The 25,491-nt window shown below is 37.1% G+C and overlaps 1 protein-coding gene across 1 annotated transcript in view; it reads right to left on the reverse strand.

Moving 5' to 3' along the window:
* ACAP2 (ArfGAP with coiled-coil, ankyrin repeat and PH domains 2) overlaps positions 1 to 25,128 on the reverse strand; it is a 130,268-nt gene extending 105,140 nt beyond the window's left edge. The window contains exon 1 of the mRNA XM_045539991.1: positions 24,751 to 25,128. Within this exon, the coding sequence (XP_045395947.1) occupies positions 24,751 to 24,803 (53 nt within the window). The 5' untranslated portion in view covers positions 24,804 to 25,128. The remainder of the gene's footprint in view (positions 1 to 24,750) is intronic.
* Positions 25,129 to 25,491: the final 363 nt, after the last annotated feature.

The raw sequence follows: 25,491 nt of genomic DNA on the forward strand, positions 1-25,491 counted from the left end.
TCGAGTATGCCAGTCTGTTATCAGCTTTTGAGAATGGTGCACTGTGTTTCTGTCTGAAGTGGAATTTGTGAATAGTTGCACAGCTTGACAGGATTTTTTAAATCTGTCTGCTTAATAGCCCATCATGTCAAAGAAGCAGCAAATGCTGAAGGAAGAAAACAGATTTTTTAGTGACTGGGAATTGCAATATTATCTTGTTTCTGCTAAAAATAAGATGATTTGCTTGCTTTGTGGTACTGCAATATCAACATTAAAGAAATTCAATGCTCATCAGCATTAAAACACTTATAAGGACAACAAATATTTTAAATTAGAGGGAGAGGCACAGAAGGTTGTATTGCAGAAATTAGAAGATGAAAAGCTAAGATAATTCTTTCAAGTGGCAATAAGACCTGGAAATAATGCCACTGAAGCAACTTATAAAGTAGCTTATATACTCGGGGCGGGGGCGGGGGGGGGGGGGGGGGAAGCCATTCAATGATGTAGAAATTGTGAAAGAATGCATTGTCGAAGTTGTAGGATGCTTAGACTCCCATAATGTTTCAAAGTACAAACAACTGCCTCTTTCAAGGAGAACCATAACTGATCAGCAGCATGAACTAGCCTTCAACTTAATAGAACAACTTCACGCAATATTTCAAAAGGAAAATATATATATATATATATATATATATATTTTTATATCTCATTCAATAGCTTTGGATGAATCAACTGATACTACTGACCTACAGCAGGTTTTATACTTCATTCAGATCATAACAGAAGATTTTCTTTGCCACAGTGACTTACTTTAGGCACTCTTGCAAATGCTACACGGGGGAATAGATATCTTCAACAACTTTCAAGATTAGTGAAGTTGGACTGAATGTGGTAAATTCAGTGAGTATATGTTCAGATGGTGCACCTTCCATGACAGGAAAATATGAAGGGTTTGTTGCACATATAAAAAAATTATTAACAGATCCAGATGCTCTCATTTCTTTTCATTGTATCTTGTATCAGCAAAATCTCTGTGCCAAAGCTACTATTTTAAGTGACACTTTGCAACAAGTTGTAAGTATTGTTTACTATGTTCATGCAAATGCAACACAGCCTCGTCAGTTTCATAACATGCTAAAGTTGAACTATGAGGTATTCAGTATGGATTTGCCATGTCATTCTAAAGTGCATTAGCTATCACAGGGACAGGTGTTAGCCAAAATTTTATCTCTTTGAGAACAGATAGTTACATTTTATGAAGAAAAGAATCAGCAATGTGAATTAGTGAAAGAAGATTTCTATAGGAATGAAGCCTTTCTGTGTGATATGTCAAAACGACTTGAATATTTCTTTGCAAGGTAAAACTACGTCTATATATGATATGAGGCAAAAAAATCCAAGCATTTCAAAAAAAAGCTATCTTTTTTCAAAACACTTCTTCAAGAGGAAATTTCGGATGAACATTTTCCCCAAGTAGCAAAGGTCACTGATGAGCAGGATGATACATGCGAATCATCTGAAGAATGCACAGCTGTTACAGACCTATTAATTGGAATATTAAAGGTTTACTGACTTTGAGAATCATGACATCACACTCAAATTAGCATTTTGGCCTCACCTAGTTGATGTCACCAAGGCACCTAAAGAACCACAGATGGAATTGATTGAGCAAGCCCCCAGTAGATGAAATTTTTAAGCCAGTGTTTTATGCTAAGAAAGACCCAATTAAAATATGGAAAAATTTCAGAATACCCAGGCCTTCAGCAACATACCTGAAAAATGCTTTCTTGCTTTTCTTTTTTTTTTTTTTTTTTGAGACAGAGTCTCGCTCTGTTGCCCGGGCTAGAGTGAGTGCCGTGGCGTCAGCCTAGCTCACAGCAACCTCAAACTCCTGGGCTCAAGCGATCCTACTGCCTCAGCCTCCCGAGTAGCTGGGACTACAGACGTGAGCCACCATGCCTGGTTAATTTTTTGTATATATTTTTTTAGTTGTCCAGATAATTTATTTCTATTTTTAGTAGAGACAGGGTCTCACTCTTGCTCAGGCTGGTCTCGAACTCCTGACCTCGAGTGATCCACCTGCCTCGGCCTCCCAGAGTACTAGGATTACAGGTGTGAGCCACCGCGCCTGGCCGCTTTCTTGCTTTTCATCCACATATTGCTACAAATCTACATTCTCCTACCTATCCCAAATCAAGATGCCCTTAAGGTCACAAATGACTGATACCCATCTAGAGGATCAACTGAAACTGTGGACCACCAAGCTGCAACCAAATATTCAAATGCTTTCCAACAAAAAGCAGACAAAACAAAGTCATTAAAAGGTTAGTTAACTTTAAAATTAACAGTTTTCATTTTTTGAAATTATTAAGTACATAGTAGTTAGATTTTTACAAAATAATGTGCATTTTTAAGTATATCTACTTGAAGTTTCTTGAATGTAGCCTTATTTGATTACAGCTAAATTAATTCAGACTTCCAACATGAAAAGGTTCCCCACCCCTGGGTCATATAGTCCCTGTTCAAACTACTCAACTCTGGTGTTGTAGCAAAAAAGCAGCCATAGACAATAAGTAAATGAATAAGCATGGCTGTGTTCCAATAAAACTTTATTTATGGATGCTGAAATTTTAATTTTCATATGTCATGAAATTATTTGGGTTTTTTTAACTTTTAAAAGTATAAAAACTTATCTCCCAAATAGAAATGATACGATTTGCAGGGACCAGGGCAAAAAAAAGTGGAACCTCTTGTTTAAAAACTACTAAGAATTTCAAAATAGTGACAGCAGAGCATTAAATCAAGCATAGTTCCCTTCTCAGGGTGGATCCCTGTGTGGCTGCACAGATTGCCACCCATGAATCATGCAGGCCACAGTTTGCCAATTCCTGGCGTAGATTCTATTATACTTAAGATAGTTCAAGATTCAGAGCCAAATTGACAAACTTCAAATCCCTCCCCTACCACTTAATAGCTGGGTGTCTTTCTGTGCTCTAGTTTCCTCATCTCTAAAATGGAGATAATAATAGTATTACATAATATATACCTCATAGGTTGTTGTGAGGAATAAATGACTTCATATAGATAAGGTGGTTAGAATGGTCCTAGTGTATATTAAGTATTTTATATGTGCTAGCTTTCAATATAGTTTAATAATGAAACAGTATTTTTAGCCAACATATAACATTATTTTACACAACTTTTCTTATGCTGATAAATATCTTTGTATAAATTTGCACACTTGCCCTATTATTCCTTAGAAGATATTCTTAGACATAAAAATACTGAATCAAAATATAAGTATTTTTAAATTCTGAGACATTTAATATTTTACCACTTTATCCTTCAAAAATGTTCTATCAAACCAAACTCTTTTCAACAGTATAAGGACTGTTTTCCTATATCTTTCCCAGCACTGAGAATGTTTGAGAAGCCCCAGATACATGGAAAAACCCTGAAAGAGATGCCATGTGAAGAGAGGACAGAGAGACCAAGGAGTACCAGCGCATGCAAGAAACATGAAGGGGAAGAAGCCATGTTGAAAGTAGATCTTCCAGCCTCAGTCACTTCAGTTGGCGTTGTGGATCAGTTATGGATGGATCAGAGATGAACCACCTAGCCAAGCAAGCCCTTTCCAAACACCTGTTCCATGAACTCTAAACAAAATAAAATGGTTGTTTTAGGTTACTTAATATTAGGTCAGTTTGTTACACAGAAGTAGAAAACCAGAACATGATTTAAAGTAAGCACTGATTTTCAGGACTATAGATCTCCAAACTGATGTATGCCTTAAAGGATCACCTTAGAAAAACACACTTATTCCAGTGATCTTAGGATTGCTAAAAGCATCTTAGAAACAACTCTTAAAATTACTCAAGGAACCTCAGTTACTTTTTAAAAAAATATCCCATTCCGATTCAGGTGGTCCAAGGACAACAGAAAGACTATCTTAGATTTTCCAAGTGACATTCAACCAAAGATTTTTTAAGTTTATCAAGGTAACAGATATAAGGCACATTTTTTTTTAATTTTTACACAACTCCAACAAGTATGAATTCTCTGAATAGTTCACTTTGTAAAAAATGTTTATGAAATTAAATATAATTTCCTTAGAGACCCCATATATAAATATGCTGATAGCTTAGAAACAGACTAGTCAGTCTCTCAAGAATTATGACAACTACCCAAGAGGACTTAAAGATTTTGGCTTGACTTAATTACTACGTTGTAAAGGAAACTTTAACACATTAACTGCCACTTGAGTTGTATTTAACCCACCCTGGTTTAGAGACCAGGGCCTAGTGAAGCAAAACCTTGCAGTTGGTTCTTGAAACTCTTACTTGTAGATGTTCTTATTATTACAATTAATATTGACAATTTAATTCTAAAAAAAGTGGACTATGTTGCATATAACTCATGTAAAGAAAACAAAAAATAACAAATTAGAAAGTATTGTTTTGTTTTAATAAAACACCATGGCCTCAGGGAAAAAAAATTTTTTCTAGTGTGGCAGTCAATGCCCTAGCAGCTGTCATATATTTCTTACAGTTTTGTAATTCATCAGTCATATAATAACAGAAAAATTACTAAAATAAAAATTATAGTATGTGAAAATGGAGAACATATGACTATTTTAAGAAAGCAACTTTTGGTAGTAAAAGCCTGTAGCCTATCTATTGTGTGCAAGAAATTGTGCTGAAGAGTGAAGAGATCCAAAGACACTGGTGGTCTCTGCCCCAAAGAGTTTATAATCTGGCTGGGCGCGGTGGCTCACGCCTGTAATCCTACCACTCTGGGAGGCCGAGGCAGGTGGATCGCTCGAGGTCAGGAGTTCGAGACCAGCCTGAGCAAGAGCGAGACTCCGTCTCTACTAAAAATAGAAAGAAATTATCTGGACAACTAAAAATATATATATATAGAAAAAATTAGCCGGGCATGGTGGCGCATGCCTGTAGTCCCAGCTACTCGGGAGGCTGAGGCAGGAGGATCCCTTAAGCCCAGGAGTTTGAGGTTGCTGTGAGCTAGGCTGACGCCACGGCACTCACTCTAGCCCGGGCAACAGAGCGAGACTCTGTCTCAAAAAAAAAAAAAAAAAGAGTTTATAATCTAAAAGGGGCTACAAAATGGGATCATATAAGTTTGTGAAGTAAATTACAAAAGGCTACACAGAAGTGCCAATACTACTTAACACCACCACTTGGGTGTCTACTAGGTATCTCAAACTTAACATGTAAAAATTGAACTCTTGATTTTTTTCCCCAAAAATCTGTTCTTCCTTGCCTTCCTCTTATTAAACAGTACTTCCATCCACTCAGTTGCTAAAGCCAAAAATGTCATTTTTTAATTCTTTTCATTCCCTATACCACAGCAGCTCTTGTTGTTTCTACCACAAAAATTTTCTAGACTATCTCCCAAGTCATCTGTCACCCAGCCTAGTCTGATAACTAGCTTTCTGCAATGGCTTTCTACCTGGTCTCTCTGAATCCACTTTTTGCACCCCTGCCTTACAATCCATTTTCCAAATAGTAGTCAAAATATTTTTAAAATATAAACTTTATCACTTTCCTCACCACTGCTAAAAACTTTCTAATCACTTCCTATTGCAGTAATGATAACATTCAAACTCCTTACTGTGGATGACTTATAAGGCCTAACATGACCTCGTCCCTGCCTATCTCTGATCTTATCTCTTACTATTTTTCCTCTTGCTCACATTGCTCCAGCCATATTGGCCTTCTTTTCTATTCCTTGACAATCAAGTTCCTTCCTACTTCAGGGTCTTTTATATACAGATATCTCCCCCACCCCATCACCATCCCCACTTCCTACCCATGGCTCTAGTAATCAAATTTTGCATTGCCAACAGGGAGGCAAGCAAACATCATGGACATCACCATCGCGGGGGGTATAGCTCAGGGGTAGAGCATTTGACTGCAGAATACATCACCACCTATGAGCGTTTTTGCCAAAAATGTTTAAACTAAATCTGTCCCAAGAAAGCAATCAGACAAATTCAGAATATGATACATTCTATAAGATAACTAGTCTACACTCTTCAAAAAGTAATTACTATAAGATTGTTACTTATTAAATTATCAATAGCCCAGAAAAGCAGGAGATCAACATGTCCAAACCAGTAAGTGTTATGCCATAACATCTTGATAAAACACATGATGCAACCATTTTTTTAATCATAAAACCTTCCTAGCAATGTTAAAATGTTATAATATACTATTAAATAAAAAAGAGCAAAGCTACCAAAAATCTACACTGTGACTTTAAAAAGGTAATATGTAAACTAATGAACATAGATCTTTGGCAAAATTAAAACCAGTGTGAGTTGAAATTTTTGAGGATGTTGGGATAGGGTGAATATATTTTGCATGTGGATAGAGGTGAATCTTTGGGAGCCAGAAGGTAGACTGCAATAGACAAAATAATGGCCCTCCGCAGGAGGTCAACATCCTAGTACCTAGAACCTGTGAATGTGTTAGGTTACACTGTAAAGGTGAATTAAGGCAGAAGATGGAATTAAGGTTGCTAACATCTGACCGTGAGATCAAGGGATTATCCTGGAATTACCTAGGTGGGCTCAACGTTACAAGGGTCCTTATCAGTAAAAGAGGGGGAGAGAAGAAAGAATGTCACATCCATTGCTGTCTTTGAAGCTGGAAGGGGACAATGAGCCAAGGAATGGGTGCAGTGTTTTTTGAAATAAAAGAGCAAAAAATAAAATAAAAATAAAGGATTATTCCCCTAGACCTTCTAGGAAAGAATGCACCCCTGCCAAATGGCCCTTTATTTTAGCCCAGAGAGACCTGTATCAAAACTCTGACCAACAGATAAATGGGTGGCCAAGAGCAGTGACTCACGCCTGTAATCCTAGCACCCTGGGATGCCAAGACAAGAAGATTGCTTAAAGTCATGTGTTCAAGACCATCCCAGGCAACACAGTGAGACCTTGTCTCTACAAAAAATTTTTAAACTTAGCCAAATGTGTTGGTGTGGACCTGTAGTCCCAGCTACTTGGGAAGTTGAGGTGGGAGGATCACTTCAGCCCAGGAGTTTGAGTCTTCAGTGAGTTATGATCACGCTTACTGTACTCTAGCCTAGGTAAGAGAGTGAGACTCTGGCTCTAAAATAAATAAATACATAAATAAATTTGTGTTGTTTTAGGCCACTAAGTTTGGGGTAATTTGTTACAACAGCAATAGGAAATTCCAATCATGCATGGCTTAACGACAGGGATATCTTCTGACAAATGCATCATTAGGTGAGTTCATCATTGTGTGAACATAATAGAATGTACTTACACAAACCTAGATGGTATACCTACTACACAACTAGGCTATATGGTATAGCCTATAGTTCCAAGGCTACAACCTGTATAGCATATTACTGTACTGAATACTGTAAGCAATTGTAATACAATGGTAAATATTTATGTATATAAACATATCTAAACATAGAAAAGGTACAGTAAAAATACAGAATTATACTCTTACCATCACATATGTAGTCTGTTGTTGACTGAAATGCCATTATGTGGCACAAGACTAATTCCTTGACTGGACTAAGATGATCATCTTCTACTCTATCTACCTAACAAAGGTAGACATCTTCCTCTCTGGAGAAAGACATCACCCAGAGCATCTACAATTTTTCATATATAATGTATAGCATTAAATCAAAAATTGGGCTCAGCAAAAGACAGAATTAAATAACAAAAAAAAGCAAAACAAACAAACAAACACCCACTTGGCAATTTTCAAAGAACTAGAATGTTTAAAAAAGAAAATCAAATGAAATTTCCAAAACCGACAAACACAATTAAAGAACTCAACTCAACAGATATATTTAACTGCAGATTATACACAGCAAAAGATGAGCTTAATAAACAGGTATATAGATCAAAAGAAAATATTCTATTTCTCTACATAGCATAAAATTTCAGAGAAGAAGAGACATGTGGGACACAGCAAAAAGTTCTAATGCATGTGTAATTGAGTCCCAGAAGGAGAGAAGAAAGTGAAGCAGAGGCAATATTTGAAGAGATAATAGCCAAGAATTTTTTAAACTGATCAAAGGCACCCTAAAAGCCTAATAATTGAAGAAGACCTAGAAGCCCAAAGCAGAATGAAGACAACAGAAACCACATCTACATATATCATGGAAAAACTGCCAAAAATCATAGTTGAAAAAAAATCTTAAAAGTAAAGGAAAAAATACACATTAACCTCAAAAGAGCAACAATATTAACAGACTTTACCATAAATGATAAAGACGTAAAACACAATAAAATGACACTACTTAAAAAAAAAGTCAACCTACTATTCTATACCTTGGAAACACAGCCTTCAAACATCAAAGAAAAACAAAGGCATTTTCAGGTAAAAATTGAGGTGGCTCTTAGCCAGCAGACAAGCCCTGAAAGAAATACCAAAGAAAGTGTTCAAATTAAATGATAAATGTGCTAGAAGGTATCTTGACTTGTTTATTCATAAAAACTATTACCTGAAAATAACCAATAAAACCTAATCTCCTTACTATTATATTTGTTTAAATACTTTGATTCAAAAATCCAAAGGAATGAATTTTTAACTCACTATAAATAAAGCTTCTCAATATGCAGAAATCTAAAATCAAAGTAAAATAATATATCAACAAGTTAAAAGCCATTTTTTAAAAAGAGCAACAGGAAAAGTTTTGCTTATTTAAACACGTCTGGCTAGAGCTATAAAAATCAAAACGGTTAGTTCCATCAACTTTAATTTTGCATGAGTCAATAAAAAAGTATATACACTCAGCTTACATTTTGTCTAAAGTGACTAAAATACATACAGATAAAGATAAATCCTCAAATTAATCATCCTAAGGCCCACTCTCCACTGTCTTCCTTCAATTAAACTGTTTTGCGATGTTTTACACTTCAAACTGGACTATATTTTTTTAAACAAGAAAAAATCTTTTATTTAAATTTGAATAGGTCTGTAGCATCAGAGAAAAATATAAAAACTTTAAATGGAAGAACTAACAATATTTCAATGAAGAATCTTGACTCATTTCAAGAACAAAATGCTACAAGATTATAATCAAGTCAACTCATTTTGTGAGATTTTCTTTATGTCTGAAATAAGAATAGTAAGACATTCACTTACCCAAATCTTTCTAGAGGTTTAATTTACATTGTATCTCATCTGCCTAATCTCCAAATCCTTCTAGATACAATTACATAGAAATAGACTTCATGTAATCTCAAATAAACATATATATTTCTTCATAATAGTTCTCTTCAAGGACCTCTCAGTTTACTTATCCCTCACTCTGACATCATTTCAGAGTTAAATCTTTAGGGCTCTAGCTTTTTCTTTCTCCTCTTCTTTTGTTTGCTCTACCTTCTTAAATACTTCAAACTTAAAATCTATATATGGCCCTTTTTAAGACTTTTACTGCTCTCCTCATGCAAAGTTAAGTGAAGTTTATCCATCTACTTGTATTGTTTCACCATCCACAACATGGATAATTTTCATCTTTACAAGTGCATACCAAACTTTGATCTTATTTCCTTCATGGGTTCTAAAATGCTTCCAACCAGTAGTTTATTTCCACATGGTAATGTCAGTATCCTTAACTAAATCCTCCAAGCTTCTCTTCAAGGATACAAGAAAAAGGGGAAGAGATGAATTAGCATTATTAAGTGCATACTTCATACCAAGTTCTGTAGAAAGATGTTTTGAATTCTCAACAAGATAGTATTGTTTCCATTCACTGAGCCTGGGAAAAAGTAAGAAACCTGCCAAAGGTCTCACAATCAGTAAGTGGAAAAAACAGGAGTAAAACAAGTAATCTGCCTCCAGAACCCACATACTTGGTCTATAAGGAGAGTTGTTAAGTATGAATTATGTTTTGCCTATCAACAACAGAAGCTTCCTGTTAAACATTGCAGATTGAATACATCCATTTATCTCCATATTCTCCAGAAATACAATTAAAATGACAGGAAAAAAAAATTTTTAAGCATTAATCCACAAGGACAAAGAACGAAGAAGTAACAGTAGCAACATAATTCTGGAAACTAAAGGCAGATAAAAGAACAGTAACCCACTTAGACCAGAGAAAGCCAAAACCTAAGTCTGCAAAGTGCACTTGTGAAGCCAGTTGGAAGTGAGAAGATTCATAACACAGAATCCCAAGATGGTTAGAGGCATGAAGATATCCTATGTCTCAAAATAGGGGGTGGGTGAAATGCAATAGGATCGGTTAAAATTCTGTTTTCATAAAAAACAATTATATTGCTCAGATCCTCACTCCACTCCTCCATGCTGACATGACCACTCCTCCCCTACCCTGACAAAAGATGGGAGCTTTAATTTCTGTAAAGGTTTACATAATGAAAATAAAAGTCAGTAACAAACTCCCTGTGCCAGAGAAACTCCAGTGAGAACTCCCTATCCCACAGCCCCTTTTTCTAGCCCCCTTTCCTAGCTCAGCTCCTAGAAGGCAAGCACTCAGGCTTGCATCTACCAGACAGAAGATACCTATTTAAGGACATTGAGTCAGGTAAACAAGAGAAAAAAATCTAAAAATATTGAGGTTTTGGCATAGTGCCAATGAAAATACTACTCCATAGTGAAACCTACCAGTCAACAAGTCATATCCAAGTAGACCACACTTCCAGTAACCTTTTAAGTGCCTCATTCTTTGATGTGAACAAAGAGCCAATGATCAGCAGAAATATTTAAGGAAAACTTCTAAAAGAAAATCAGACAATAAAACAAACAACAAAAATAGAAAACAACTTGGAGGAAAAAGAAAATTCATAAAGAAAGAAAATGTAGCCAGGCAAGGTGGCTCACGCCTGTAATCCCAGCAATTTGGGAGGCCAAGGAGGGAGAGCTGCTTGAAGCCAAGAGTTCAAGACCAGCCTAAGCAACATAGCAAGACACTGTCTCTAAAAAATTTTAAAAATTATGGGCCCGATGCAGTGGCTCATGCCTGTAATCCTAGTACTCTGGGAGGCCAAAGCAGGAGGATCGCTTGAGGTCAGGAGCTTGAGAGCAGCCCAAGCAAGAGCAAGACCCTGTCTCTACTAAAAACAGAAAAAATTAGCCAGGCATGGTGGCTTGTGCCTATAGTCCCACCTACTCGGGAGAGTGAGGCAGGAGGATCGCCTGAGCCCAGGATGGCACCACTACTGCACTCTAGCCCACAAGACACAGTGAGACTGTATCTCCAAAAAAAAAAAAAATCAGCCAGGCATGGTGGCACACACCTGTCAGCTATTCAGGACCTAGTTACTCAGGAGGCTGAGGCAGGAGAATTGCTTGAAGCCAGGAGTTTGATGTTGTACTAAACTATAATAATGCCACTGCACTCTAGCTTGGGCAACAGAGTGAGACTCTGCCTCAAAAAAAAAAAAAAAAGTAAATCTATGATTCATTTCTTCAGAGAAGGGAAGTTCTTAAAGAATGTATTGATATTAAAAAGAAATATTCAGAGAATAAGAAAAGCTCTTGGAAATTAAGATTAGAAAACAAGTTGATAATATCATCCAGAAAACAGAACAAAAAGGCAAAGAAAGCTGGTCATAGTGGTATGTGCTTGTAGTCCCAGCTACTCTGGAGGCTGAGGCAGGAGGATCCCTTGAGTCCAGGAGGCTGCAGTGTACTATGATTACGCCTGTGAATGGTAACTGCACTCCAGCCAGGGCAACAAAGTGAGACACTATTTCTTTAATATAAATAAATAAATATTTTTAAAGCAAAGAAATAGAAAAGTGGAAGAAAAAGAAAATTAGAGGACTAATTTAAAACATAATTTTTAAATCAAATTTCCAGAAAGAAAATAACAGAGAGGAAGAAATTTTCAAAGAAATAATATTAGATTCCCTAGAAGTAAAAGACATTGGTTTTCAGATTGAAAATAAAAAGTGTCCAAGACAATGAATAAAAAAGATCCATGTGAAAGACAAATCATTATGAAAGTTCAATAAACCAGAAATAAAGAGAAAATCTAAAAAAGAAAAAATCCTTCAAGGACAAAAAAATGAATCAGGATATCAAAGCAGCAGTATACATCAACAGCAACACTGAAAACCAGAAGACAAAGAAACAGTGCCTTCAAATTTTGAAAGAAAATGGTTTCAACATTTCCAAACATACAGTCTCGAAAAAAGCACCTTTTCATAGGAAGGTAATGGAAACTGTGCTGTGCCAAAACAAACAGAAAAGGCAACAACATGAAAATAAAGGCAAACCAAATCTAATATAGGAAAAACAGGGAATTTCCATAACAAAAGTAAACAGTCACAAAATATGTATCTGCCATATATATTCATGGATCTAGAATACATAAAGAATTTCAATAATACAAAAATAAAAACACAATACAAGGTTTTTTAATGGGCAAAAGATGTGAACAGACATTTCACAAAGAATGAATTTCAAATGGCCAATGAGCACTTTTAAAAGTACTAGGCACCATTAGTCTTAAGGGAAATTTAAAAGTAAACCACACTTGGTGCAGAATGCAAGGAACTTAGAAGTTGCCACTCCATCCTAACAATGAAAAAGCCAAACAAACTGAAAAATCAACAACTCTTCTTAGACCTATCAGAGGAGTGGGATCACAGGACAAAGCACTGTCCCCAAAATTGGAGAGACAGACACATGAATGTGGAAAATCATAACTTCCTAGAGCAGGAACCCACAAGCAAAAGCCTCTCCAATAACCTGTGCCAGGGGAGGAAAACCACCTCAACCATAATTGACAAATTGCTGAAGGCTCAGCATGTAACAAGACTGAGACTTAAAAACTTTAGGGGGGGCCAGGTGTGGTGGCTCACCCCTGTAACTCTAACACTCTGGGAGGCCAAGCCAGGAGGATCACTTGAGGTCAGAAGTTTGAGACCAGCCTGAGTAAGAGTAGAGTAAGACCCCAGTCTCTACCAAAAATAGAAAAAATTAGCCAGGTATGGTGGTGTGCACCTGTAGTCCCAGCCACTCGGGAGGCTGAGGCAGGAGATCACTTGAGCCCAGGAGTCTGAGGTTACAGTGAGCTATGATGATGCCACTGCACTCTACCCAGGGCAACAGAGCGAGACCCTGTCTCAAAAACAAAAAAACTCCAGGGAGTTTATGACCATGGACTGGTCATGGAGGTGGTGGGAACCGGTGTGCCTCACAGTTTTGTAAGTTTTGCCCCCAGAAGCTCTACCAATTCTTCACAGTAATTGGGAGGAAAATCCCCTCCTGCTTCTGGCAAAGGGAAGGGGAAAAGAATATTTTTGAAATACATCAAAGCATTCTGTTTTTCTTAACAAAGCCTGCCTTCAGGAGAAACTATTTTACCAGAGCCTAACCTACATGGGGAAAGGCAAACACAAAACTCCAGCTCCAGCCCCCACCCTGCCCACCCCCTGCCAGCCATCCTGTCCCACCTTAGAGGGGTATGAGAAGCATTTGTGAAGTTCATAATCACAGACTCCCCAAAGAACTGAGATCTAGTCACAGGACAACAGAACACTTCCCTCCCCACACCTTACCACTACATTACTAAAGGACTATTTACTGCAGTTCCTTACCCAGTACCTCATGTCTCTCTTTCAACAAAAAATCACAAGGCATACAAAAATGCAAAAAACACAATTTGAATAGAGTGAAAAATGATCAGAACCAGACAAAGAAATGGCAGGAATGTTGGAATTATCAGATCAAGAATATTAAAAAACTATGATTGAATAGCTAAGAGCTTTAATGGAAAAAATAGACAACATGCAAGAAGACAAGGATAATGTAAGCAGAAAGAAATTCCAAGAAAGACTCAAAGAGAAATGACAGCAAATGTACCAAATAAAGAATCTTTTAATAGGCTCATTAGTAGACCGGCCACACCTAAGGAAAGAAATCTCTGAACTTGAGGATATGACAACAGAAACTTTCAAAACTAAAAAGCAAAGAGAAAGAAGAATGAAAAAACAGAATATCCAAGAACTGTGGAAAAATACAAAAGGTATAAAATACACATAATTAGAATAGCAGAAGGAAAAGAGAAAAAGAAAGAGATACAATATTTGAAGCAATGATGACAGAGAATATCCCCCATATTAACATTGGACACCAAAACACAAATACAGGAAGCTCAAAGAACACCAAGCAGTATCAATGCCAAAAACAAAAATGCCCTACACCTAGGCATATCATATTCAATCTTCAGGAAATCAAAGATAAAGAAAAAAACCTTGAAGGAAGACAAGATAAATACACCTTACCTATAGAGGAGCAAAGATAAGAATTACATCTGACTTCTCAGAAACCATGCAAGCAAGAAGAGAATGGAGTAAAATATTTAAAGTGTTGAGAGAAAAATAGCACCCACCTAGAATTCTGTACCCTGCAAAATTATCCTTCAATGTGAAGAAGAAAGACTTTTTCAGACAAACAAAAATTGAGGGAATATGTCATCAGTAGACCTGCAAGAAATGTTAGAAGTTCAGACAGAAGGAAAATGATATGTCAGAAACTTGGATCTACGTAAAGAAAGGAAGAACATCTGAGAATGAATAAGGGAAAGTAAAATAAAAACTTATTTTTCTTATTCTTAATTCATCTAACAGATAACTGTTCAAAATAATAATAGCAACAATGTGTTTCAATTATATATGCACAAGTATTTATACACACATATATATACACAGTGATAATGACATTTCAGTCAATGATGGACCACATATATACAATGGTGGTCCCATAAAATTATAATATATCTTTACCATACCTTTTCTATGTTTATATGTTTAGATACACAAATACCATTGTGTTACAACTGCCTACAGTATTCACTACAGTAACATGCTGTACAGGTTTGTAACCTAGGAGCCATAGGCTACATTGTATAGCCTAGGTATGTAGCAGGCTGTACGATCTAGGTTTGTGTAAGTACAACCTGTGATGTTCACACAACAAAATCACCCAATGATGCATTTCTCAGAAGGTAACCCCATCATTAGTGGCACATGACTATAATTAAACACACACACACACACAGATACATTAAAGACTCCCACAAGGGTGAAATAAAATTGATATCACCAAATGTTGGTGAGAATGAGGAGCAACAGGAACCCTCATACTACTGGCAGATATATAAACAATACCATCACTTTGGAATAATGCTTGGCAATTTCTTATAAAGTTAAACATATATTTACCCCTTGACATATCAATCAACTCCTAGATATTTATCTTAAGAGAAATGAAAACCTAACCTAACCATAACAAAAGAAGTTGTACAAGAATGTTCATAACAATTTTATTCACAATAGCCAAACAATGGAAACAATCTATCAACAGGAGAATGGATAAACAAGTTATGCTATATTCACAAAGGAATACTACACAGCAAGAATGAACTACTGACACATAGAATAACATGCATGAATATCACAGATAAAATGCTAAGCAAAAGTACCAAAATGTTGAGAATAATAATTATTTGTTATATAAACAACTGCAAGATCCTATTTATAATGTTCTCTAATAAGCAAAACTAAATCTAAGGTTAAAAAAAATCAGAACAGTGGTTGTTTCTGGGTGGTGGGGAAAGCACTCTGGGAAGATGGAAAATATTCTATATGGTAACAGAGGTATAGGTTACACATAGTATACAATGGTGTATTTCGATGTATGTAAGTCTTATCTCAAGAAAAAAACTATGAATAATAATGGGAGGAGTAGGTAGAAATATAGATGAAACAAGAATGGCACAGTGTTGATTGATACTTGTTTAAACTGCATAATAAGGGGGTCAGTAATATCATTTTGTATATATTTGTATATATTTTAATTTTGTATATATTTTAATTTGTATATATTTGAAATTTTCCATAACTAAAAGAAAATGTTCAGGAGTTTGAGGTTGCTGTGAGCTAGGCTGATGCCATGGCACTCTAGCCTGGGCAACCGACTGGGACTCTGTCAAAAAAGAAAAAAAAAAAGAAAAAGAAAGAAAATATTTCTAAGTGCAGAAGACCAGGAGAACAACCAGTTTAGGTTAGAGAGGAAGATGAGAAGTATGAAAATAATAGTCTCCTAGACTAATCAGGCTTGAAAAAAAAAAGATATGAAAATAATAGGTCCAAAAGAGTCTATGGATGACTGTCAAATAATGTTCTCTGACTGATGATTTGTTTCTTCCAGGATGACCTACAGGGATCTCTGATCTACAGTCAGATTATGGGAAAGGAAATTCACTTGGAAGGGAAGAGACAAAGTCTTCTAACATAATAACACAAAATAAATGCTACATAAGCTATGAAGTTTACCTGATGGATGTTTGATGATATTGAGGAATTATTGTTACTTTTTCTGATGTGATAATGGTGTGTGGTTATATAATTTTTTTAAAGTCTTTATATTTTTAGAGATATATATGTAAATACCAATGGAATTATATACTGAGACTTGCTTCAAAATCATATGGGGAAATGGAGATGAGGAGTTTAAAGATTAACATGTATTAATAACTGTTAGGGTGAAAGAAATATGGGGGTTCAATATATATTTTCTATTCTATCTATGCATTTGACTGTAAATGTTCTATGCTTCAAATCTTTTTTATTAACAGCTATATTGAGACATAATTCACAATATAAAATTCATTTTAAAATATACAACTTAGTGAGTTTTAATATATTCATAGTTCTACAACCATTAACTGCCTAACTCCAGAAAATCTTCATTGCTCCAAAAGGAACTCTATATCCATTAGCAATCATTCCCCATTTCCCCTCCCTCCAACCCTGGAAACTACTAATCTGTTTTCTTTCTCTATGCATTTGCCTATTCTGGACATTTCATATAAATAAAATTATATATATGTGGCCTTTGTGTTTGGTTTATTCATTTAGCATAATGCTTTCAAGGTTCACCCATATCATAGCATCAAGTACTTCACTTTATTTTATAGCTTAGTAATATTTCATTGTATAGATTCTTTATATTTTAATTATCCATTCATAGACATTTGGGCTGTTTCACTTTTTGGCTGTGCATAATGCTCCTATGAACATGCATGTACAATGATTTGTGGGCACATATTTTCAATTTTCTTGGGTAGATACCTAGCAATGGAAAGGCTGGGGCATATGGTAACTCTGTTTAACTTTTTAGGAACTGCCAAACTGTTTTTCAAAGTAGCTGCACCATTTTACATTCGCATGGGCAATGCATGAGGGTTCCAGTAGCTCCACATTCTTGCCAACACTGATTACTGTCTGTCTTTTCCAGTACAGCCATCCTAGTGGGTATGAAGTGGTATCTCATCATGGATTTTATCTGCATTTATTTGCATTGCCAGTTAACAATGCTGATTATATTTTCATGTGCTTATTGACCATTTGTGCATGTTCTTTGAAGAAATTTTCACTCACATCCTTTGCTTTTTAATTGCGTTATTTGTCCTTTAACTGTATTGTAAAGCTTAATATTCTCTGGATACAAATCCCTTACCAGGTATAATTTGCAAATATTGTCTTCCATTTTGTAGGTTGTCTTTAAGTGTTTTTGGTGTGTCCTTTGAAGCACAAAAGTCTTCAATTTTGATGAAATCCATTTATCAATCTTTTCTTTGGTTGCTTGTACTTTAAGGTATTATATCTGAGAAACCATTGCCTAATTTAAGGTCACAAAGATTTAATCCTATGTTTTCCTCTAAGAGTTTTATAGTTTCAGGTCTTACATTTAGATCTATGATCCATTTTGAGTTAATTCTGGAGTATGGCATAACATAAGGCTCTAACTTCATACTTTTGCATGGGGATATTCAGTTATCCATAGCACCATTTGTTGAAAAGACTATTCTTTTCCTCATTGAATTCACTACTGTCAAAAACTGGTTGACCATAATGTAAGGATTTGTTTCTAGATTCTCAATTCTATTTCGCTCATGTATATGTCTATCCTTATGCCAGTATCACACTGTCCTCATTAAAACCACTTGTATAAGTTTTGAAATTGGAAAATGAACCCTCCAACTTTGTTCTTTTTCATGTTTGTTTTGGCTATTCTGGGTCCCTGGCATTTCCACATGACTTTTAAGATCAGCTTGCCAATTTCTTCAAGACAACCAACAGGAATTTTAATAGTGATTGTGTTCAGTTTGTAGATCAATTCGGGGAGTACTGCCATCTTAACAATATTAAGGCTTCTGGTCCATGAATGTGGAATGTATTTCCATTTATTTAGGTCTTTAATTTCTTTCAATAGTGTTATGTAGTTTTCAGTGTACAGCCTTGCATTTCTTTGATTATATTTACTCCCAAGAATTTTATTCTTTTTGATGCCACTGTAAATGTACTGGTTTTCTTAGCTAGTGTATAGAAATAAAAATGATTTTTGAAAAGTGATCTTGTATCCTGCAGCCTTGCTAAACTTACTAGTTCTAGTTGATTTCTGTGGATTCCTTAGGATTTTCTATACACAGTCATCCCTTGGTATCCACAGGGGATTGGTTCAGGACCCTCTCCAAAACCAAAATCCATGGATGCTCAAGTCCTTATATAAAATGGCATATTTGCACATAACCTATGCACATCTTCCTGTACACTTTAAATCATCTCTAGATTATGTATAATACCTAATATACAATGTAAATGCTATGTAAATAGTTGTTACATTTTAAAATTTATACTATTTTATTGTATTGTTATTTTTATTTTTTTCTACAAATACTTTCTGTCCACGGTTGGTTGACTTGCAGATGCAGAACCCATGGAGGCAGAACAATGACTGTACAAGATATATCATCTAAAAATAGAAATAGTTTTACTTCTTTCTCTATATGTATGCCTTTTATTTCTCTTTCTTGCCTAATTGCTCTGACTATATCCTACACTAAAGTGTTGAATATAAGTAGTGGTAGTATCAGGCCTCTTGTTCCTTATGTTAGGGGGAAACATTTAGTCTTTGACCATTAAGCATGAAGTTAGCTGAGGATATTTTATAGATGTCCTTTATCAGGTTGAGGAATTTCCCTATTCCTCGTTCATTGAGTATTTTTATCATGAAACAGTGTTGAATTTTGTCAAATGCTTTTTCTGCATCTATTGAGATTATTACGTTGTTTTTGTCCCCTACCCTATTATTATAGTATATTGCATTGATTGATTTTTGTATGTTAAACCAACTTTGTATTCCTAGAATAAATCTGAGTTGGTCATGGTGCACAATCTTTTTTATATGTTGCTATATTCAGTTTGCTAGTATTTTGTTGAAGATTTTTGTATCTATATTCATAAGGGATATTGATCTGTAGTTTTCTTGTGATATACTGTCTGGCTTTGGTAGCAGACTAATGGACTAATGATTTGGAAAGTGCAATCTCCTCTTCTCATTCTTAGAGGAGCATGAAGGACTGTTGTTAATTCATCTTTTAACATTTGGTAGAACTCACCAGAGAAGCCCTCTTAGCCTGGACTTTTCTTTTGGGGAAGCTTTTTTTTTTTTTTGAGACAGCTCTGTCAACCCAGCTAGAGTGCAGTGGCATCATTATAGCTCATAGCTCACTGCAACCTCCAACTCCTGGGCTCAAATAATCCTCCTGCCTCAGTCTCTGGAGTAGCTGGGACTACAAGCATGTGCCACACCTGGCTAATTTTTCTATGTTTTATAGAGACAAGGTCTTGCTTTTGCTGAGGCTGGTCTTGAACTTCTGACCTCAAGCAATCCTCCCACCTCAGCCTCCCAGAGTGCATTTTTGTTTTCACTTGTCTGAAAGTATTTTCCTAATTTTCCTTGTGTTTTCACTTTGATTCACTCTTTGTTTAGAGGTATGTTGCTTAATTTCCACATATTTGCGAATTTTTCAGAATTCCTTGTTATTGATTTCTAATTTCATTCCATTGTGGTCAGAAAATATTTTGCATGATTTCGGTCCTTTTAAATTTACTGAGGCTTGTTTAATGGCCTAACATATAGTCTATGCTGAAGAACGTTTCATGTATACTTGAAAAGAATATGAATTTGGCTGTTGTGTGTAGTGTTCTATAGATGACGATTAAGTCTTGCTGGTTTATAGTGCTGTTCATGTCTATTTCTTTATTCGTCATCTGCCTAGTTATTCTACCCAGTACTGGAAGTAGAGTACTTATGTGCTACAACTATGATTGTTGAATTGTCTATTTCTGCCTTCAATTCTGTCAATTTTTGTTTCATGTATTTTGAGGCTCTGCTACATGCATACATATTTATAATTGTTATGTCTTCTTTATGGGTTGACCCTTTATCATCATCTTTATCTCTTATAATTTTTGTCTTAAAGTCTATTTTATCTGATATTAGTATAACCACTCCAGCTCTCTTTTGGGTACCGTCTACATGCTTTATCTTTCATTTTTTGTCTTTCATTCTAAGGTATGCCCCTTGTAAACAGCATATAGTTGGACCATCACTGAAATGTTACATAATAAAGTTTTAAATAAGGCCAAAATACATAGAAAGACATACCCTCTTCAGAAACTGAAGAAACTATTGTAAAGACTAAAATATTCAAGAATAGCCAATAAATTTTTAATGGCAATGAAAACTTTGTTCCACCAGATATCACAAAAAGATGTGTGTGTATAGCAATTTAAATCAATGGGGAAAGGATGGATCTTTTTCAATGAAAGGTATTAGGACAAGTGGCTTTCATTAGGAAGAAAATAAAATTAGATTACCTCCTAGACTCAAACTAAGCTCCCATTGCATTACATGAAAATAAAAATTACTAAAACATGATAGAAAAATATAATAGTGGGATGGGGAAGACTTTTCTAGGCAATACATAAAAGCCAGATTTTAAATTTCTATGTGACAAAAGATACCATAAGCAAATGTAATGTAAATTAATGCAATTAAAGCCTTTGGCTTCAATATAGAGTAAATGAGTGAATTCACTTCCGGGTTCATCATTTGAAAGTCTACCATTAAGAAAGTCAATTAACCTACCAGAACAACCAGTTTGGGATTTTTTTTAAATGAGGATAATAATTCCAACTTCACAAGCTATTTTAACAGTTAAATGAGAGAGTAACTATAAAAACATCTACTATGAGGTCAGGCACACTACAAAACCTTGTGGTTATTTCAACTTTGCATTAAATGAAGAATTGGAAGCTGCAATGAGGAATATCAGGATTGGATTTCTCTATTTTGATTCATAATAAAATTACTTTATAATTCCATTCTACCACTTCTAAAATAAAAACACATTTCCCTTTATCCCTTGCCCGCTGTATAATGTGATGTATAAGGTGTCAGTTGTTAAGTTTATCCGTTCCAAAGATAGAAGGTAAAGTGGCAAACAGCAAGGATTGACACCAGCTTAATAGCAAAACATAACCAAGGTGTATACAGTAGTCACATTTTATTCCAATGTCTTTTGCCCATTAAAACCTTTTACCCACAAACGCCTTTTTTTAAAAAAGATTGTATTCTAAGTTATTGAACAAGAATCCTATCAGAAACAAAATCTATAAATGAAAAATCTTTGGGATGGTGTATAATAGACATTGTTAAAGAATTAAAAAAAATAAAGGTATCAAATAAAAACTGAGTGTTTGACAGCTTACAGAGGCCAATATTTTTATACAAGGCAAAAGTCTTTCACAATTCAGAAAGATTTAATTCAACTTTTTATTTTAAACAAAATATTCACTTCCTGAGTGAAATAGAATATAAAGTTTTATAAAATCCTAAAGAGCTACTACATATAACTAATACAATTTAAGGCCCAAACAAATTTAAACTTCTGCAACAAATGATGGTCAGCATGTAAAATTTCTACTCAAAAAAAAAAAAAGTACACTTAGACACATTTACAGTCTTGTAAATTTTTAGATGAACAAGATTTTGACCTTTAAGCTGATTTTAGATTGGTGTTTGAAAAACTAAAAAGGAAACCCAAAATTACACAATGAAATATGCCATCCAATCTAAAAATAAAAAATGTTCATTGGATTGCAAAAGTAACCATTGACTATTCAAATTACTAAAGACAATGTTGCAATTGCAATAATATCCTTCTCTCCTTTCAACCAGTCCCCCTATGTTTTTCTCATCCATTTAACAGGAAAATGAATGTTTAAAACGTGAATAAACAGAGGTGAGATTTTTCTTCAGCAAGATCTGACTTTTGCATTAATTTTACAACACCCAAGGCAGTTATATATATGTGCTGGACTTAAATGCCACAAGATTCATTTGTGAAGGAAAATAAAAATAGGAATTAGTTTAAAGACAGCACAATAGATCAGGACACCACAAGAGCAGCTGTCATGCTATCAAAAAACGAGCCTAGAGCTCACAGATTTTCTGTTTTCATCTGAGTTTCAATTTATCACTCATGACATGCACAATACTCTTATCAGTGAACTTTCTCTTGTACATACAGTATATGAATAAAGACTTCTGAAATATTCTTTCCAAATGCTACAAAATCTACATAATCGGATTATAAAATAATTGTAAAAATTAGGAAAGTAAATAATGAAACTTCTGTTTCTTGGCATTCTTTCCTCTGCTAAAAATCTAATCTAGGTCCCCAAAATGTACACAAGATGTTAGAGTTCTTGAAATCTTGGTATCTCTTCACAGTTTGCAGCCAACAATAATTGGAATACTGGAAACAACACTTGAAAATCTCTAATATCTTTATTTTGTATTTATTTATCTTCCTTAGAGATGGGGTCCACTGTTGCCTAGGCTGGAGTGCAGTGGCTATTCACAGGCACCATCATTATACTCACCAGCCTCAAACTCCTGGGCTCAAGCAAGCAATCCTCCGGCCTCAGTCTCTGGAGTAACTGGAATTACAGGATCACGCCACTATGCCTGGCTGAAAATCTCTAATACCTTAACTAAAATAGTATTGATAATACATTCAAATTTAACAAAAGTTCACTATAATATTCCATACAACTTAATCAGTATCGTTTCCTCATTTTAAATTCAATGATTCCTTTATTTCAAAAACAAAGACATCACATGGTTTGTGACCAACACCAGCAGCTACAAGTATTTCCAAATTACTTCTCTCAACTTCTTTTTTAAAAAAACACAAATTTAAATGTGAAACAAAGGGAGCACAAAGCCACATTCTTTATGAGAAAAATGCCATGAGTATTTCATTTAAAAAAATAGATGATTGATATTAATAAAAATTTCACAAAAAGCAGAAGTTTCTAAGGTACACTTTAAAAATTACTTCACTTGCCACACTGTCCTGGGAAGTAACAAGCAAGGCTGTCCTAGACAATCTATGTGTGTCTCCTGAGTCCTTCAATTTACACGGAACATAAAAATTTCAAAAAGGAATAGCAACGGCAGCAATCAAACCAAGTGCAGTTTTTTTTTTACAAGCAATAGCCCTAAGCTTCAAATAAAATTAACACCCAAATAAGATAAACGGACAAAGACAAAAAAGTGCTTGTAAATTTTCTCTAAGAACGAGTTCCTTAGTTTTACAATTCTTTTCCTTGTTTTTCACTGAAAGGAGAATAGGAAATCAAATTAACAGTGATAAGATGAGAACAGTTAGTTCCCAGTCAGAAGATGTAAGAATTTACAATCCAGCCTTGGCCCAGAGATCAGCGGGCAGACACAGACCCATCAATGCTCAAAGGAAGCTTTCAAGAAATGTCACTATCTAACGGAAGTTTTAAGGCCATATTTTTTTAAGGCCTAAGGCCAGCCCTGTAAATACACTGTAAAATACAACCTAGAAAAACATTCTCCAAAACAATTCAAGAGTTTCCTACGATGCTCTAAACGGACACCCTCAGGACCGCCGACTCTCACATGGAAAACAGCCCAGCCCATGTGAATCCGAGTGCCCCCACGTCAGTTTGTGTGACAGATCCACTGGGAGCATCCGACTGTGATTGGGGCCCTCCAGGGCAGAGGCTGCTGGAAGAGGAACATAAATGTAATCTTCATGACCCTCCTACTTCCGTTCTCAAAACAGAAATGCACTGTTTCTCCTAGTCCTCACTCCTCAGCCCCATACCTCTCGACAGCCAATGCCTCCCTTCAAAGAGCTTAAGTGGAAAGAAAAAGCAGATAGACACGAACTGGGGTCGATGGAATGCGGTTGGTCAAAGCACGTCCATCCCCGACTCCGGTACAAATCAATCGCCAGCTCCTTCTTGAGAGTCCCAGTGGCAGGGGACACGAAGAAGCAGAAGTCGACGTTCCAGTTCGCCCCCTGCTCCTTCCTCCCCCGGGTAAGGGAAGCGGAAAAGCGCAAAGAAGAACTAAGTGAACTGCAAGAGGATGCCCTGAAAGCTCCCTCAAAGAGGGGGTGGGGAGGGGGTGGGGAGGGGGTGGAAACCAAGAAGGAGTGGAAGGAAGAGGAAAGGAAGAGCAGCAAGAAGAGGAAGGGGGCGAGAGCGCGCGCCCGCAAAGGGGACGAGACTTCGGGAACGCGTCTGCACCCCGTTTCCTCCAAGCCAGAGCGGGTGCGCCCGGCCTCCGGGGCGCTGAGCCCCGGGCAGGGGGCGAGGAAAAGGTATAAGGAGGCGGAGTCCCCCTCCCGGCCACAGCCTCTCCCCTCGGGATGGGTCGGTCAGGGGCTGCAGTGCCCTCTCAGGGTCGCAAGTGGCGGCAACGGCTGCTCGCCCCGTCGGAAGGCGCGGACTGCGGGGCCCTCCCCCGGTTCCGCGGGGCTGGATTCACGCCCCCACCGCAAGGGGAGGCAGCTCCGGGGTGACGCCGGCCGGGCGGCCGTGCCGGTTACCTGAAGCGGGGCGAGTCCTTCAGGCACTCCTCGAAATCCACTGTCATCTTCATCCTGCCTCCGCCTAGCCTCGCAGGCAGCGCTGGAAGAGCCGAGGGGGCCGCGGGAGCGGCCGCGCTGGGGACCCAGACGGCTACGGCGGGCGCACGGCCCCGACTAGTGCTGTGCGGAGCTGCGGAGGGCGCCTCGCCCGCTGATCATAGAAGCCGCGAAGACAGCGACGGCTCGTCAGGCCCCAGTCCTGCCCCTCTTCCTCCCGCCCCCAGCAGAGCGCTGGCCTCAGGGAAACGGCGGGGGAGTGACAGCCTTGGCCAGCCAGCCACGAACCCGGCGGCCAATGGGCGGAGCTTCCGGCAGCACCGCCTGCGGGCGCTCGGGCAACGCGCCTGAGCGACGGCAGCCTAAGCCAATGAACAGTGCGCCCGTGGGCGCCGCCTTGCCACAACCGCCCCCGAGGGCCAACCGGAATGCGCGGGCGTCGTTAGGCGGGACGCACCGGTTGCTGGGAGGCCGGCCGCTGAGCCTCCTTGGGAAGGAAGTCACGTGACTGAGCGCGGCGCTTTCCTCCCAGCCCCCGCCTCTTCTCCAGCTTCCTCACCCCGCCTTGCTGAGCTGCCAGCGCAGAGGAACCTCCTCCTGCAGGTCTTAAGAAGGAAATTTGCTTTTTGAAGCCGCCGTGGCAGAAATCTGAAGACGTTAAGGGCAGAAATTGTAAAAGGAAGAGATGAGCTAAACCACTGC

Source organism: Lemur catta, chromosome 1, assembly GCF_020740605.2.
Source record: "Lemur catta isolate mLemCat1 chromosome 1, mLemCat1.pri, whole genome shotgun sequence".
NCBI classification, from domain to species: domain Eukaryota; kingdom Metazoa; phylum Chordata; class Mammalia; order Primates; family Lemuridae; genus Lemur; species Lemur catta.